A 16,228-nucleotide genomic window follows, 5' to 3' on the forward strand; every position below is an offset into this window, starting at 1 on the left:
GCTGTTTTTTTTGTTACATGCCAGGCAATGGATGGTCATGTTGAGGGACTTGGGAGAGGTACTGGTGTGGCTGCCTGGACAGCGCCAATGTCCAATTTCATGCTGAAAAATCTTGCCAATGTCGTTGCCAGTGGTGTTAAAACAGGAAAGGGCTTCAAAAAGGTCTATTTCAATGCATGTGCTAGAGCTGTCAATGAAAAATTCAACACTACGCTCAATGGTGAGCAGATTAAGAACCATCTGAAGACATGGCAAAGAAAGTGGGCAAAGATAACACGACTCAAGAGCTTGAGTGCATCTGGATTCGATGAAGAGAACTACATCATCACCCTTGATGAGGAGCACTACAATGGCCATGTGCACGTAATCTAGTTTCTATTGTTTTGTGGTCTTGTTCTTATCATATTTTTCATACTAATTTCTATTGCATTGTAGGATCACAAGGCTGATGCCGAGTATTTAAACAAGCCTCTTGAGAACTATGCTGAGATGGAAACAATCTTTGGGAAGGATATGGCTACTGGCAAGTTTGCAAAGGATTCAAGTGCTCCTCTTGGTACAGAAGATGGTGATACTGAAGATGGGGCTGCAAATGGTACAGAAGAGGATCCTAGTAGTGCTTTTGAGGAAGGGGCAACATCTAATGCAAGACCTAACAAGAGGGCCAAGATTGTTGAAAGTGCAGAGGAGGGGTTGATTGGTGCGTTCAACAGAGTTGGTGACAAGCTTGCCATGGCTATAACGCAGGTTGCTAAATCTAATAATGAGCTGCCAGAAGATCTCTTTGACAAAGTGAATAGCCTTTCAGTTTCAGGCTTTAATGATCTTCAGATATCCACATACTATGCGCATCTGGTGGCCAATCCTCTCATTGGTAAAGCTTTCTATGGCTTGCCATTTCAGCACCAGTTACATTGGATGGCTATGTTTGTTAGTGAGAGGTTCCCTGGACAGTAGGTGCTTTTGGAACATACAACTAGTGATAGTGGTAAAGCTTTCTTTTGCTAACTAGGCCATGTTTGTTACACCTGATAGTTGTAACGGTCTCTTTTGTCAGTCATATTTCTTTTGCTAACTGTGGCCTATCATATAGTATGCCTTGAACTTTCTATATTGTGTAAGGCATGGATTTGATGTAATGGTACTGTGGTAAATGCCATCTATATATATGAATGATATTTGATGGTAAACAGTTCGGTTTGCTACCAAGCTTCCTTTTGTTTATTGCATTCTCAATTACCTGCGTCTTCAAATGATACTTTATTGGGGATAATATTACTTGCAGAGTTTTCAGTTTCATCATGGCAGTGACCTCCCTGTAGTTTTGTTATCTGAAGGCAATAACTACACTGGTCTGATATTTCTGTTAAATGAATTGTCTCTGTTTTAGACTATATATTGTGTATATATATTGTATATATTTCAGACTATATATTATGTCACCATGATTATCCTTAGAAAGAAGGAAGGTATGACAGGTAGGAGGTAATGTCACCATGATTCTGCAGAAGGTTATCATAACCAGCTATCCCTCGATCCAAACAGAAAACGGGATCATCCCATCCCACATTTATCCCTCAAACCAAACAAAAAACAGGGACGCCCCTGTCCCTCTAACCAAACAAGAAATAGGATCATCCTATCCCAGAAAAGTAGGACAGGACCGTCCCGTCCTACATCGTCTCCCAACCAAACGCACCCTAAATTCATGGCTCGGCCTGATCACGTGAACCGTGTAACTACTTAATGTATTAGCCACTACTGTTGGGGAACAATCTTTTTAAAGGAAACTATTCCAGCCTCTACAAAATGCACAAAACCAGTTTTTATTATAAATGGAGAACAAACATAACCGAAGGAATAAATCAAAAGAAGTGAAGTCTACTATTATTCGTCCATCCATTCTTGGCAAAAAGGTCCATGGCCACGGCCTCTAGTATCAAGCTTGTTGTCAAGCATCAATGCCCACAACCACTGTAAGTAGCCTGCACAAAGGAATGATACTGTTTTTTTCTCTCAAAAACAATACCCATTAGGGCAACACCCAATAGACCAAAAAAGAGTCGCTACACCCGTAGAGATAGTTAATTATCTTTATTTCTTATTCTAGTAAGCCAGCCTAACCCAGTAACAATATGAAGTAAGCCAGCCTAACCCATTGCTCTTATGTGTGCGTCTTGATTTGCTTGTGGGGGAGGCTTCATTAGCAAATCACTTATCTTTTCACATCGCCTTTATCAATCATCTCTTGTCCGAGGTGATGACCCATTCTTATAAGTTTGACGTTGGTTATTTCAAAATTGAACTAACCAACATCGATCATTTAGGAATGGAGGGAGTATGATTTTGAACTCTTGGTGAGACATCGGCTCCTTGCATTGTGCAATAACACCACTATTCGCAATACATGTCCATTGGGCAGGAGGCCCTAGCGACCACGCCTAACTCAGGAACAAATTTTCCGACCTAAACAACTTTCTTTGCAACTTTTGAAGCGGCAATATGCTTGACTTCTATTGCTGAATTGCAATTGTATCTTGATTGGAATAACTTGTTATTAGAGAAAGAGTTGTGTTATACAACGCATAAAGGAGATGTACACGACCCAATAAAAATGGGCCTATGATATCATGAACCATTAGTTAGACCTACAAGGTGTTAGAAGCCTTAGCTAAGAGTTCAAGATTGGGTAGAGCCCTCATTTCTTGCCTTCTCCTTGGACATTTGAGGGTTCAATCTCCAATTGGTTGCTGACCTACTAGCCTTTGGACGTGGAAAGTTCTTGGATTGGGTTTAGTTGCTGAAGAAAATTCAACTCAAGCCATGTGAAAAGGAGAAAGAGAGAAGGGAGATGATGGTGGCTGCTACTACGTGTATCAACTTGTGAGATTTAGGGTCATGTAGATGAGTAGTAGGCCATTTGGGCTAGAATTTGGCAGCCCAAGTAATCTTTTCTCCTTTTTTGGTTTTATTTATTTCTATGGGCAAACATTCAGGAATCCAATTGATCCTTTTTATTTCCTTTTTTTCCCGCTTTTATTACCTTTGTATTGTATATGGAAGCTCAATGAACTGTGTCATTGACCTGGACCGTCGCCCCGGATTAAGCGGGGTCAATCGTCCCAAACTACTCCCTTCGACCCACATTTCTAGACACCAGCAACCTCGACCCATGACCTGGTCGACCTGGATTCCTAGTGACTATGTTGCATGGTATATTTTGTTCTTCGATCCCATGTATCTCCACTTGGGCGAGTGACCCAACGGGTCGTCGCTCCATCACAGGATACTGCATTCTTCTTGGCTCATCTCCACTTGCATGGAAGTCTAAGAAGCAAGCAGCTGTTTCTCGGTCTAGTACAGAGGCAGAACTTCGAGCATTGGCTACTACTACTGCAGAGATTGTATGGCTTCGATGGTTGTTGGCTGCTTTTGGTATTCCTTGTGATGCCCCCACACCCCTTCTCTGTGATAATACAGGAGCCATACAAATTGCTAATGATCCTGTAAAGCATGAACTTACAAAGCATATCGGAGTCAATGCTTCCTTTACTCGGTCTCATTGTCATCAGAAAACCATTGCTCTACAGTATGTGCCCTCTGAGCTGCAGTTGGCAGATTTCTTTACTAAAGCACAAACTCGAGAGCAGCATCGGCTTCACCTTCTCAAACTCAATGCTTCAGATCCTCCACTTCCACCTTGAGTTTGAAGAGGGGCGGGGGGGGGGGGGGTGTGTGTTAAGTGTATAAAGGTCCTTCTGCTATAGGCCCATATGGCCCATGAGGCTCTCCCTCTATATATGGATATCTCCACTGATGGATTCTCTCTCTCTCAATTCTTCACGGTACTAACATAATGGAAGGTTTTTGTGACAAGCTAGTGGCCCTGCAAAAATAAAAGAAGAATATTGTGATGTCTTTATTCCCACATTAGCTGCCAACTCGTCATCACATGGCATTGGAACTTTAGGGAAGTAGAGTAGGGGAATTCCCTTCCCTAATGTGGAATATCACATGACATCGTTGTAGCCCACTTTTCATCAATATCTTGATATAGTGTTACCATGTTCATCTTTGGCACTACTTCCTATAGGCTCTTTTAGTTGTCTAGTTTCGTTTATTATTTGTGATAACCAGTGGAAGTTCACTCCTCAGCCCAAGACTACTAAGTAGAAGGTACCACCAACATAATCCGATGTTTATTTCGCCTGCACCTGACCCGGCCACGACCTGATGGCGCAGGGGTCGACGTTTATGTCGCCTACGCCCGACCCGGCCACAGCCTGACGGCGCATGGGTTGGCCTGATAGCCCAACACCTCCCTCTTATTTGCGCCATCGCCCTCTAAGTCGGGCGGCCCATGATCAGGTCTATTTGGGATACCTGAGTTCAGCTGAGCACATGAACACTTAACTACAATTTCAACTGCAAGTAGAGAAATAATATAAGCATAAAGGCTATATGGAAACCAGACCTATAAGCCATGTTGGTGACTGTTTAGTTCATTCAACTTTGTTGTTTTGAGTTGGGAGCTAACTGCACTTGAGTAATGTTGTTGATGTCTTTAAAACCTGAGTTATGCTATTCGATATTTTCAGTTATCCCTGCCGAAAATGGTCAGCAAGCATGGAGTTATCTTGAAGATATGCAAAACAGCATAGATCTTGTTTTGGCTGAGGTTTTTATGCCTGGTGTTTCTGGAATTTCTCTGCTAAGTAGGATCATGAGCCACAATATTTGCAAGAATATTCCAGTGATTAGTAAGTAACTTTCCTCAACTCTATAATGTAATTCTTATCATGAATAAAATGTTGCTTTCATCATTTATTTAGTTCCAATGCTTTTAGCTGCTACACTGATGTGATTTGTTTGCAGTGATGTCTTCGAATGATGCTATGGGTACTGTCTTTAAATGTTTGTCAAAAGGTGCTGTTGACTTTTTTGTCAAGCCTATACGTAAGAATGAACTTAAGAACCTTTGGCAGCATGTGTGGAGACGGTGCCACAGCGTAAGTTGTTAGTGGTCTGGCCTACATATTATATTTTCTTGAAAGTCCAGCAAGTACTAATTTGCTGCTTAGTTTCAAGTTTCATCCTAATGCTTTGACCTTATTTCTGGTTTTCTGATGTATACTTGTTTTGGAACTCAGTCCAGTGGTAGTGGAAGTGAAAGTGGCATTCAGAGACAGAAGTGTGCCAAATCAAAAAGTGGTGATGAATCTGATAACAGTGGTAGCAATGACAACGACGAGGACGATGAGGCAAGCATGGGACTTAATGCAAGGGATGGCAGTGATAGTGGCAGTGGCACTCAAGTATGAGATTTGATGCTTTTTTACTTCTCTATAAAGCTTATTACTAGCTGTTGTCATGTTGTTTTAGGTATGAACAAAGTAACAATTAGAATACAAGAAACATTTTTGACTGATCTTGTCTATAATCACCAAATGAAATGTACTAGAGGTCATTTCACATAGCAGCTACATTTTAATTACCATTTGAACCACAGAATAAGACGGTGTATTCCTGTCACTGCTATGCATTGATTTCATCTGGATCTGCATGCAATTCTAAAAGTTTGCACACAAACTAGAGAATGCTTGTGATTTGGTTTAATTGTACCTAACACACATAAGTTCATCTTGCCTCTGTTCTACTTTTAGGCAAACAAAAGGCTGACTGTAAGTGCCCCTTGTATGTTATACATGCATATGTTAGTCTAGTTTGCTTAAATAGTAGCAAACACATAATATAGCCAGTTCATGGTCCAGAATTCATTTAGAAATATGTGGCCGTGCAAAACTTGAAAATGAATTGTTGGTTCAGAAACAAATGATTTTTTTTTTTCATATGTATAGTCAATGACCATTTAGAAATATATGGCTGTGCAAAACTTGAATGAATTGTTTGGTTTGGAAAGAAATGATTTTTTTTCATATGTACAGCCAATGATGCAGCAGCCATGTTTGAAATTTTCATCTTTGCCACTTAGGTTTTCAATGGAACACGTTTCCAAATTCACATTGTCAGTCCCACAAGACAACATTTTGTAACTTGGTAGTCATATGTACAGTAACTTCTAAATGTAATGGAAAAGGTTGCATTTTTAGACTTGGATCCGTTAAAGTTGAACTTCAACTCTTGTTAAACTTGTAATTTCCAATTGGCCGGGTTAACTTCTTTCCCTTTCCCCTTTTGCTTCTTTTGTAATTTCTGTTGCTTTTTAATACAAATACAAATATTTATAGAGCTCCTATATACAACGCAGTTATTACTGATTAACAACGTTATTAGGGAATCTGGACTATATTTACAAAATGAACTAAGGTCAACATCAAATATTTCTCTGATCTGGTTGTGCAATAAATTAAATTTCATTATGCAGCATACTAACTCTATGTTGGGCACTGGATAAATCAAAGTTCTCTAACAGAATTTACATAAAGTTGCATATGGTTTCTTTTAAGTTATTTTTGGTTTTGAGTTAGAGTTGGACAGCTGTAGATTTACTGAAACACTTCATATGAGGAATCAAATTCATCTTTGAATTATACAAATAGCTTTGCTGTTTGTGTTTAACTGGCACTTAGAATTTTAGATTAGGCTTGTGCCCAAAACGTCAGAGAGAGAATAATATTGTTCAGAATCAAAGCTTGTGCCCAAAACTGCATCCTATTAGATCGATTTGCATATCCTACCATCACACCACCATACATAACCTGAAATGACAAGAAAATAAGGTTTTTTTATTACAAATAATAACCAGGTCATGATAAACAATCATTGGACAAACCTTTAATAATTGGATACCTCATAAGCAGAGGGGGGGGGGGGATGTAACATGTGAAAAACAACAGTGTTGTGGTGTGCGGGTTATTTATGAGGCAAGAGAAGTGTATAGTTCCAAATTTTATAGTTCTTGAAAATGTAAAGTTAGATGGGTGTTTGTTAAATCTTGCAACCACAAATGTGTATTAGGATAAACTATGACTTTTTCATGTTGACGGGATTTAAATGATCTGATGGGGTTGGGTGTCAATCAGAGAATGGTAAGTGCATATTTACGAGGTGAAAATAGCGAAGCATTTGAAATGCCAGACTCTTGGGAAAAGCGGTGGGTTGGTATGCGTATATCTGTATGATAACTAGATCCAGAAAGTATTTGGATAACAACTCAAGAAAGTTTATAACTCCAAACCTAGGAACAAAATATTGGTCCTGAATTGTTAAAGCATGCATGGACTAATGTACAATTGAACTAATGTATTTCATGTTTTGATATCATATTATTTTCATTTTAATTGATTATGAACATGAGTGATCTATACCTCTTTCTATAATTGGTGATGAACTGATTTTTCCCTTTTTGTGACTAAGCCTATGCATCTCATTATTCTCATTTATTTTGCACAAAGCCATCTCTATTTTGTTTCTGTACTAAGCTATCTGACTGACGTGTGAGGTCTAGGCCTATGTATCAGTGAAAGATTCCCCTGGTAAACTGGCAATAAACACAACTTTCCTGACCAAATTGTTCAACAAACCAAATTGTTCAACAACAGCAGCACTAGGTGGGGCAGCTATATCTAACTCGTTTCCTTGTCAAATTGTTAAAAGGCGCGGAGCTCGTGGACTAAGCGTGCTGTGGAGATCGACAGTCCACAGGCTATGTCTCCAGATCAGTTAGCTGATCCACCAGATAGCACATGTGCACAAGTGATCCACCCAAAATCAGAGATATGTAGCAACAGATGGCTACCAGGTACAAACAACAGAAACTGCAAGAAGCAAAAAGACACTAATGGTATGGTATGTTGAACTGATTCACCATGCAATTTTACAAAATAAACTCCTTGGCCATTATTGATTAAATTTGTCGATTGATTTCAGATGACTTTAAGGGGAAGGACTTGGATATAGGTGCCCCTAGAAAATTAAATACGGATAGTCAATGTTCCCCAAATGAGAGGCCCATGAAGCCAGCAGATGGTCGTCGCGAGTACCCACCAGAAAACAATTCCAATGAGTCAATGATGGAAAATTTAGAGGAGCCTACTGTTCGAGCTGCTGATCTGATTGGTTCAATGGCCAAAAACATGGATGCCCAGCAGGCAGCAAGAGGTGCAGATGCCCCTAATTGCTCTTCCAAAGTGCCAGAAGGGAAAGATATGAACCGTGGTAATGTTTTGCCATTACTTGAATTGAGTTTGAAGAGGTCAAGATCATCTGCAGATGGTGCCAATACAATCCAAGATGAACAGCGGAATGTATTAAGACGATCAGATCCCTCAGCATTCACAAGGTGCAAAACATAAGATCAGTGTCATTACTGAGTTATGAAAGCAACAGTACATTGCGTACTAACTGTTACTTTTGTTGCAAGGTACCATACATCTGCGGTTTCCAATCAAGGCGGGACAGGATTTGTGGGGAGCTGTTCACCGCATGATAACAGCTCTGAGGCTATGAAAACGGACTCTACTTACAACATGAAGTCAAATTCAGATGCTGCTATGATAAAACAAGGCTCCAATGGCAGTAGCAATAACAATGACATGGGTTCCACTACAAAGAATGTTGTGACAAAACCTACTACAAATAAGGAGAGAGTGATGTCACCCTCAGCTATTAAGGCTAATGCACACACATCAGCATTTCATCCTGTGCAGCACTGGACGGTTCCAGCTAATGCTGCAGGAAAAGCAAAGGCTGATGAAATGGTCAACAATGCAACTAAGAATGGTCACCCTGGTGAAGTGCAGAGCAACCTCGTGCAACACCCTCGTCCAATTCTCTACGTCCATTTTGATGTGTCCCGGGAGAATGGTGGGTCAGGAGCACCGCAATGTGGTTCCTCCAACGTATTTGATCCTCCACTTGAAGGTCAAGCTGCCAACTATGGTATGCACGGGAGCAACTCAGGCAGTAACAATGGAACCAATGGGCAGAATAGAAGCACAGCTGCTGCAAATGCTGAACGGACAAACACGGAGATTGCTAACGGGGCCATCAACAAAAGTGGACCTGGAGGTGGCAATGGGAGTGGAAGTGTCAGCGGCAATGACACATATGTGAAACGGATGGCCCCGACACCACGAGAAGCACAGCTGATGAAATATAGAGAGAAAAAGAAAGATCGGAACTTTGGGAAAAAGGTAGCCTGTTTTCAATTGAATGCTTCTTTAGGCAAGTTATTTAGGACCTTTTCATTTCCAACTCACATGAACCAGAGAAATAGTGTATCATAAAAGGTTCGCTTCAAAGGTTGGCTAAATAGAATATCGTACATATACCATGTTATTTGAAAGGAATTATAAACATTATGTTTTCTGCTAGGAAAAAAAGGTGCTCAAAGAACATATAAGCCTAACTTCCCTACCTGAAACTTACTTTTTCTTGATACGGCTGTGTTATGGAATCTGTCTTTTTAGGAATTTTGATTGATTGTTACTCTCAATATTTTTCAGGCTATGAAGAAAGAATTCCATATTTTTGTTTCTTCATTTTTATATGATGTATTTGAGAAAGCTTTGGATAGAACCGGTTTCTTTCTGATGGCTGTCTGCCATTTTCAGGTGCGGTACCAGAGCAGAAAGAGGTTGGCCGATCAGCGGCCCCGGGTCCGAGGACAGTTTGTGAAGCAAGCTGTGCAAGATCAGGGCGGATGGGAAGGAGCTGGAGATAGATGACCCCCCCTGGTGTGGCTCTGGCTCGAGCTCTGGCTCTGGCATGGCTGCATTGGACTCCAAACACTTGACAATTAGACAGTTGATTCTTCCTTCGCTGGTTCGATCTGATATGATCGACAACACCCCATCCTTCCTTTCCATCATTGGTTTCTCCACATTCAGTCTCTACTACGACCTACCCTAGAAAGAATAAACAAGGTACTCCTATCAATCAATCCCCTACATATGTGCATCCGTAAGCATGTAGAGGAACAAGTGCAGGTCTTGGCTCCAGATGGACTGTAATTCTACGCGGAATCATGCTCGCTCCTATGTAACTATGCATGTACAAGTGTACTCGTAATGTCTGAACGCTAGTACTGTTGTGTGTTGTCATGTATGATCTTGGATCAGTTTGTCAACAGAACTGCACCGAGCAGCCGTTGGCTTACGGTAGAGCAGAGCAGCTGCTGGTGTGGTGCGTCAGTTTCAGTCAATATATATCTCGTTGCGTACGGTCGTTTCCCTTCGGTTATTAACAAGTTTACTTGCAAAAAGATCATGCTTTGTTCCTTGGTTAGTGCACCTGACTGATTGACTTTATATTTTTCATTTACACGTCGGACTATTAGTGTTTTTTGCCTCAAATATTGTCGAATCCAATCCGGTGTTGAAGGTCTAGATGAGGAAAAATTCTCAAACCTTAAGAAAGCAGGAGCACTTAGTGCTCCTAATTCATTTAAGAGAGGAGAGAAATGAGTTTACAATTTGTCCGATATTACAGATAACATGCATAACTCGAGAGTTCGTCCTCATCAGCGAAATTAAACATCTAAAACGATATTAAGATGCATTGCCCCCTGTGAGGCTTGCACGGGCTCGGCGGCCAATTGCAACTTCTTCCTGAACCCTCTGAAACACTTGCTCTAGTCGTAGTGTTAGCTGTTGAAAAACTCTTCTATTTCGCTCGTTCCAAATGTTCCATGCCGTGATGATGATGATTGCCGCCTTGGATCGTCGGTGTTGCTTGTTAAGAGCCTGCAAAGCAATAGACCACCAGACCTGCAAATCTTGTTGTTCATCAGTCGGAGTGCACACCTGGCCATCTGTCCACACGCTGACCAAATGCCAAACTTGTTTGGAGAAGCTACATTGTAGACATAGGTGTATTGCCGTCTCAAACAAGTTCCTGGTCACAGAGAGGACAGATGGCATTACACTGTCAGTTCCTAGCCACCATTTTGTCAGCGGTCAGAATTTTACTTTGTATGCGAAAAACTTGTACTTTGTCTCCATGTGAGCTTTCCAGATGGAAGATGCATCACAGGTGGTATATGTCCCTCTAAGCTGTGCTTCATATGCAGACTTTGTAGTTTATTGGCCATTACTGGTCCATCGCCACTTTATCTGGTCATCTTGATCAGTGAAGTTTATTTCATGAACCATGTCCCAAAGAACCACAAATTCAGTCATCTCTTCCATTGTCTGCATCCTCCAAAGTCCTCGAGTCCAATTCTGATCACTGGCATCCTCTTTCAGAGTTTTGTTTTTCCTCCAGGCTAACTTATACAACCTTGGAGCTATGTCCCTAAGAGCTTTCCTTTGTGCCCATGAGCATTGCCAGAACTTTGCAGTTTTGCCATTTCCCACCGTGACTATCGTGCTAGCTCAAACCTTCTCACTAAGTGCTTAAATTCTCTAGTATGGTGAAGCATCCGATGTTCAGGCGACGTACGTAGCCTCCGGTATAGTTGTCCATTCGTGCCGCCTGGCCCGGTCCGGCATAAGCCCGGCAAGGCACGGCCATTTTCGTGCGGCCCAGCACTACGCCACCGTCGTGCCGTGCTGGCCCACGGGTTGCACCGGCGGCCCAAACACGAGTTTGCAATGTCTTTTTCGTGCCGAGCCGGCTCGCAAAGCATGGCCAATTGCATGTGTCGTGCCAGCCCGCAGCCCGTGGATCGAAAAAATCCTTCACCAACTTCAAATTCAACACAAATTCAACACTGAACTCAGATATAAAGATCAATTCAACAATCAGTCCATCACACATTCACATTTCACACAGAATGACATCATTATATAAATAGATTCAACACTTGATCTATATGATCAAGTGTTGGCTGCCTCATTAAAAATATTTCTAGGTAAAAACTCACACCTCGTGAGAAAATCCTTGGAAGGAAAAAAGAGTACAACCAGCTCAGAAAAGTTCAATAGTTCAAGTTCAACGTTACATCACGTGATATTAAAGGCACAAGATAACTTAAGAACACTAGAATGGCAAAAGAGAAGGTTGCAACAAATGCGCAAGCAAGAGTTGACGGAGAAACAAATTAAAGAGAAGCTAGCTAAGTTAACACGGATCAAGAAGGAGCGAACGCCAAAGCAGGTCAATGTGGTGTCAACTTAAGCAAATCAAGTATTGTGACCAATGCAAAAGTGCCTCTAGCCTAATAGTTAGAGCACTTGAGTAGAATCTAGCACGGTCGGGCTCGACTCCCCCGTGGGAATGAATTAAACGGGCTTGGAATAAAAAAATTATAAAAAATAGGTAGGGACTTCCTTTACTGACTTCGGTCGAAAAAAGTATCATGGCCGATAGGATGTTATCACCTTTAAAAAAATATATATAGTCTATGTATTATTCATCGCCTTTACATAATTTAAAAATATATAGTCTTGGATCAGGAGGGTAAGAATCAGGGGAGCCTATGTTGATGAACAAAGTTGATAGGTCTGGACATACGGATCTATACACAATTTTCTTGAAGATGAAAATGCATACGTAGAAAACTCGGAGTTTGAAACGCCGCCGCTTGCTCGAGCCTTGGCGCGTTTGCTCGCCCATGGCCGCACACGTGCTGCTGCCGCTCCCAGGAAGAAGACCATTTCTTGTGAAATGTTGGTCTTTCTTTCGAAAAATGTTGAGTTGTTCTCTCCTTCCCTATTAGATGGAGGAGCGCGACCAAAAGTATCACAGGCATGTTCGCTTCAGCTTATAAGCCGGCTGAAAAGTTGAAACGGTTGATTTGTTGTGAGAGGAAAATACTATTTTGGTGGCTGATAAGCCGGCTGAATAAGCTTAAGCGAACAGGCTGCACATGTTGTAAATAGTTACAATATAGTTTAGGAGGATTTATTTTTAAAATATTCTTTGAAAAGGGTTAAAATAAAAAAAAAGTTTCCACCCAGTTGGGTGGTGACTTTGCACTCCTGACAGCGCATACGTACAGGAACAGATGCAGCGTTCTAGAAGCAGCAAGGAGTTGGACTGTTGCCTTCCTCCTTTCCTCTCTGCCTCTCTTCTTTCTACTCCTCCCTTTGGGTTTCGGTTCCCCACGCGGACGCGGACGCGGCGGAGCGCCCCTCCCCCCTGCCCTCTCCTCGGCAAGGAGAGAACGGGAGCGAGCGGGCCATGGAAAGCTGCTTCCCCTGCCTCGGGGGCGCCAAGAAGAAGAGGCCGCCGGAGAAGCCGCAGATTCCGCCCGCCTCAGGTGAGGTGATCCTCCTCCGACGACGAAAGGCGGCCCCTTTCCTGGGGGGTCTCTGCTGCGCTGCCCGGCTGGTTCCGTAATTTCGACTCCATAATTCGTTGCATCGCGACTCTTCCTGCCCCCGCCCCAAAATTTGGGTTTTGGGGCCAACCATTCATATATAAAACCTCATTTTCTTTCTCAATTCGGCTTGGGAAATGGGAATGAATCAATGAATGGTGCACGTCACGTTCATGACTTTGTTCCTTTCTGTTCCTGTTGCTGCTGCAGAGAAACCCAAACTGGGCCCGTCGTCCAGTGTGACGAAGCAGGACTCGTTCGAGGTGAACAAGGAAGCTGCAAACAGGGACATCATCTTGAGCAATGGATCTGACCACCACCAAATCGCTGCGCAGACCTTCACTTTCAGGGACCTCGCGGTGGCCACAAGGAACTTCAGGCCCGATTGCCTTCTTGGTGAGGGTGGCTTTGGCCGAGTGTACAAAGGCTATCTGAACTGTGTCAACCAGGTGAATCTCTTGCTTCCCTGCAACTGATAGTACAAACCTTCAAACATTATCGTTCCCTAATAAGATGAAATGATGAATATACTAGAAACAGATTGCTATTGATATTGCTTCGATGTGTATCTGAAAAAAAAATTCCATTGATGCACATCCAACAGTTCAGCAATGTCATGGCAAGTGCATTTTAACATGGCATGCCATTCCTTACCATGATAGGTTGTTGCTATAAAGCAGCTTGACCGTAATGGATTACAAGGCAACAGGGAGTTTCTTGTTGAAGTTCTGATGCTGAGCTTGCTGCATCACCCAAATCTTGTCAGCCTTATTGGCTACTGTGCTGATGGCGATCAGAGGCTCTTGGTTTATGAATATATGCCCCTAGGTTCTCTTGAGGATCACCTGCATGGTATGCTATTGAAATCATGAACTACTGTACATTGAATTGATAGCACTGTTACTGGACGGTTAAAATTTGTCTACTCACAGCTGCTTCTTATTTTGCCCAGATCCTTCCCCAGATAAGGCACGTCTTGACTGGAGTACAAGGATGAAGATAGCTGCAGGTGCAGCGAAAGGGCTAGAGTATTTGCATGACAAAGCCAGTCCTCCTGTCATATACCGTGACTTGAAATGTTCAAACATCTTGCTTGGAGAGGGTTATCACCCAAAGCTTTCTGATTTTGGATTGGCAAAGCTCGGTCCAGTCGGTGATAAAACTCATGTTTCCACAAGAGTGATGGGGACATATGGGTATTGTGCCCCTGAGTATGCTATGACCGGACAGTTGACCCTAAAATCAGACATTTATAGCTTTGGTGTTGTCCTTTTGGAAATCATTCCAGGACGAAGGGCTATTGACAACACCCGAGCTGCGGGGGAGCAAAATCTTGTTGCATGGGTAAGCCACTGATGCTGTTCTTTTGCTATGTTTTGATCCTTGTCCATGCTAAGACTAGTATAAATGCTGACTATGGAGAACAGCACATTGTGCTATCTTCCGCCTCTTGCGAGTATTGATTGTTAACTTATTCTGGAAAAATTGACCAGATGTCTGCCTCTTAGCTTGGAAGTTCTGTAAGCTCAGTGTTATCGCTTCAGTCTTTGGTATCGTATCACCTGAAGGGAAAGTCTAGGAGGTTATTTTCAGTGCCTCTCTATATTTCTTTTCAATTTCACCATTTCATGTTTGCGACAAACTACATCGCAGTACTGCATTAATTTTGCTGACCTTCTGCAAAGATTTTGGCGTGGTCCGTTTGGTTTCCCAGATGCATTACTGTAAAGCTGTTGAATAAAAAATTATGACATGCCAATGTTTCTGCTAAAGAAGCTCTTGCTCACTCTGAAAAAGTCTAGAACCCCTACATGTATATGTCCAATGCCAGTTGTGTAACCTTGTTGATGCTCCATTCCAGGCCCGGCCCTTGTTCAAAGACAGGAGGAAATTTCCCCTGATGGCGGACCCTGCACTAGAGGGTCAGTATCCATCAAGGGGATTGTACCAGGCACTTGCTGTCGCTGCGATGTGTGTTCAAGAGCAACCGAGCATGAGACCGCTGATTGGAGATGTGGTTACAGCCCTCACTTACCTTGCCTCCCAGACCTATGATCCGGAAGCACATGGCAATTCACGCTTGGTGGCTCCAGGGACGCCACCACGGACTAAGAACAGCAGTCGAAGCCATGGCTCGGTAGATCAGAGAGGAAGCAGCTAAGCAAAAGCAAGGTGATGGATGGTTTGGGACAGCCCAGAATTTTGGTAAGCATCTAATCTTAAGATGTGTGGGAGCAGGAGCTAGCGGTGCGTGCCCGTGGAGAAATTTGTTTTGTTGGAACGGAAGGCACCAGTCTGGAGAGAAATGGATGGTCTGGTCTCTGGTGTGTTCCTCTATGAGATGACGAAGTATGTTAAAAAAGCTGGGAATGCCTCTAGTGCGTTCCATTCATTAAAGGCAAGGGGGAACAAGTGCTGTACATATGTGATCCCTCGGTCTGAGTTGGGTGTATTTCATTTCCATCTGCAGAACAAACAATTGCACTCTTTACTATATATATAAGTGCATTATTCTCTCTTTTATTACTCCATGTTTTATACCCCGTTTGTAGCGTATGGCCTGACCAATCATTCAAGCAAGGAAGGAAACCGATGCTCATCTCAGCTGTGTTTAAAAATACACGTTGCTTGTGGGTGGTTGTGATGGAGGATGGTGGTCCAGGTCAAGGAAAATTTCTAATAAGAAATGCCAAGTTTTGCGTGTGGCTGTGGATTTGAATGCCCTCGGCGTGAAACGCATGCACATTGTATTCAGTTTATATATTGGACTCTTACTCCTAGGGTGATATTGATTTTTTTTCTCTCTCTTAGAGCGTCTCCAATGGTATAGGTTAGTTGATAGCTTATAGTTGACGTGAGTTCCATATACATAGCAGCTTTGAAGCTTGTGCTGGGAGAGAGAACTACATCGAAAAGTGCTTGTGCTGTGAGAGGAAGTGCATCGAAAGGTGAGCGAGATTAGCTCTTCACTCCACGCTAGTCTCGTAATTATTGCACTGTTTA

The 16,228-nt window shown here is 42.4% G+C and overlaps 3 protein-coding genes across 5 annotated transcripts in view; all 3 read left to right on the forward strand.

The window, feature by feature from the left end:
- Positions 1-10,183, forward strand: part of LOC101758458 (two-component response regulator-like PRR37) — a 14,575-nt gene extending 4,392 nt beyond the window's left edge. For both annotated transcript variants that reach the window (XM_004958755.4, XM_022824614.1), the window contains 7 exons: positions 4,599-4,760; positions 4,876-5,009; positions 5,151-5,315; positions 7,618-7,804; positions 7,891-8,302; positions 8,384-9,155; positions 9,576-10,183. In XM_004958755.4, the coding sequence (XP_004958812.1) occupies positions 4,599-4,760; positions 4,876-5,009; positions 5,151-5,315; positions 7,618-7,804; positions 7,891-8,302; positions 8,384-9,155; positions 9,576-9,689 (1,946 nt within the window). In that variant the 3' untranslated portion in view covers positions 9,690-10,183. The remainder of the gene's footprint in view (positions 1-4,598; positions 4,761-4,875; positions 5,010-5,150; positions 5,316-7,617; positions 7,805-7,890; positions 8,303-8,383; positions 9,156-9,575) is intronic.
- Positions 10-1,236, forward strand: LOC101758043. The gene is made up of 2 exons (XM_012844186.3): positions 10-363; positions 436-1,236. Exons 1-2 carry the CDS (start codon positions 28-30, stop codon positions 955-957), a joined length of 858 nt encoding a protein of 285 aa, XP_012699640.1. The 5' UTR covers positions 10-27; the 3' UTR covers positions 958-1,236.
- Positions 10,184-12,944: 2,761 nt separating the features above from the next.
- On the forward strand, positions 12,945-15,751 carry LOC101758866 (probable serine/threonine-protein kinase PBL7). Of its 2 annotated transcripts, XR_214764.2 has the most exons (6): positions 12,945-13,165; positions 13,436-13,674; positions 13,888-14,077; positions 14,178-14,569; positions 14,719-14,807; positions 15,087-15,228. XR_214764.2 is itself a non-coding variant. In XM_004958756.3 (5 exons), the coding sequence occupies exons 1-5, from the start codon at positions 13,087-13,089 to the stop codon at positions 15,384-15,386; spliced, it is 1,200 nt and encodes a 399-aa protein (XP_004958813.1). In that variant the 5' UTR covers positions 12,947-13,086; the 3' UTR covers positions 15,387-15,751. The 2 variants fall into 2 exon arrangements, 1 of the variants encoding a protein (XP_004958813.1); XM_004958756.3 differs by lacking the exon at positions 14,719-14,807 and having other exon boundaries at positions 12,947-13,165; positions 15,087-15,751.
- Positions 15,752-16,228: the final 477 nt, after the last annotated feature.

The sequence above is a fragment of the Setaria italica genome, chromosome II (assembly GCF_000263155.2).
Source record: "Setaria italica strain Yugu1 chromosome II, Setaria_italica_v2.0, whole genome shotgun sequence".
NCBI lineage: Eukaryota > Viridiplantae > Streptophyta > Magnoliopsida > Poales > Poaceae > Setaria > Setaria italica.

Coding starts and splice junctions, on each gene's coding strand:
- LOC101758043 (XM_012844186.3), top strand. CDS start 28: ATGGATGGTCATGTTGAGGGACTTGGGAGAGGTACTGGTGTGGCTGCC. Junction 364..435: donor ACTACAATGGCCATGTGCAC/GTAATCTAGTTT, acceptor ATTGCATTGTAG/GATCACAAGGCTGATGCCGA.
- LOC101758866 (XM_004958756.3), top strand. CDS start 13,087: ATGGAAAGCTGCTTCCCCTGCCTCGGGGGCGCCAAGAAGAAGAGGCCG. Junction 13,166..13,435: donor GCAGATTCCGCCCGCCTCAG/GTGAGGTGATCC, acceptor TTGCTGCTGCAG/AGAAACCCAAACTGGGCCCG. Junction 14,078..14,177: donor TCTTGAGGATCACCTGCATG/GTATGCTATTGA, acceptor TATTTTGCCCAG/ATCCTTCCCCAGATAAGGCA.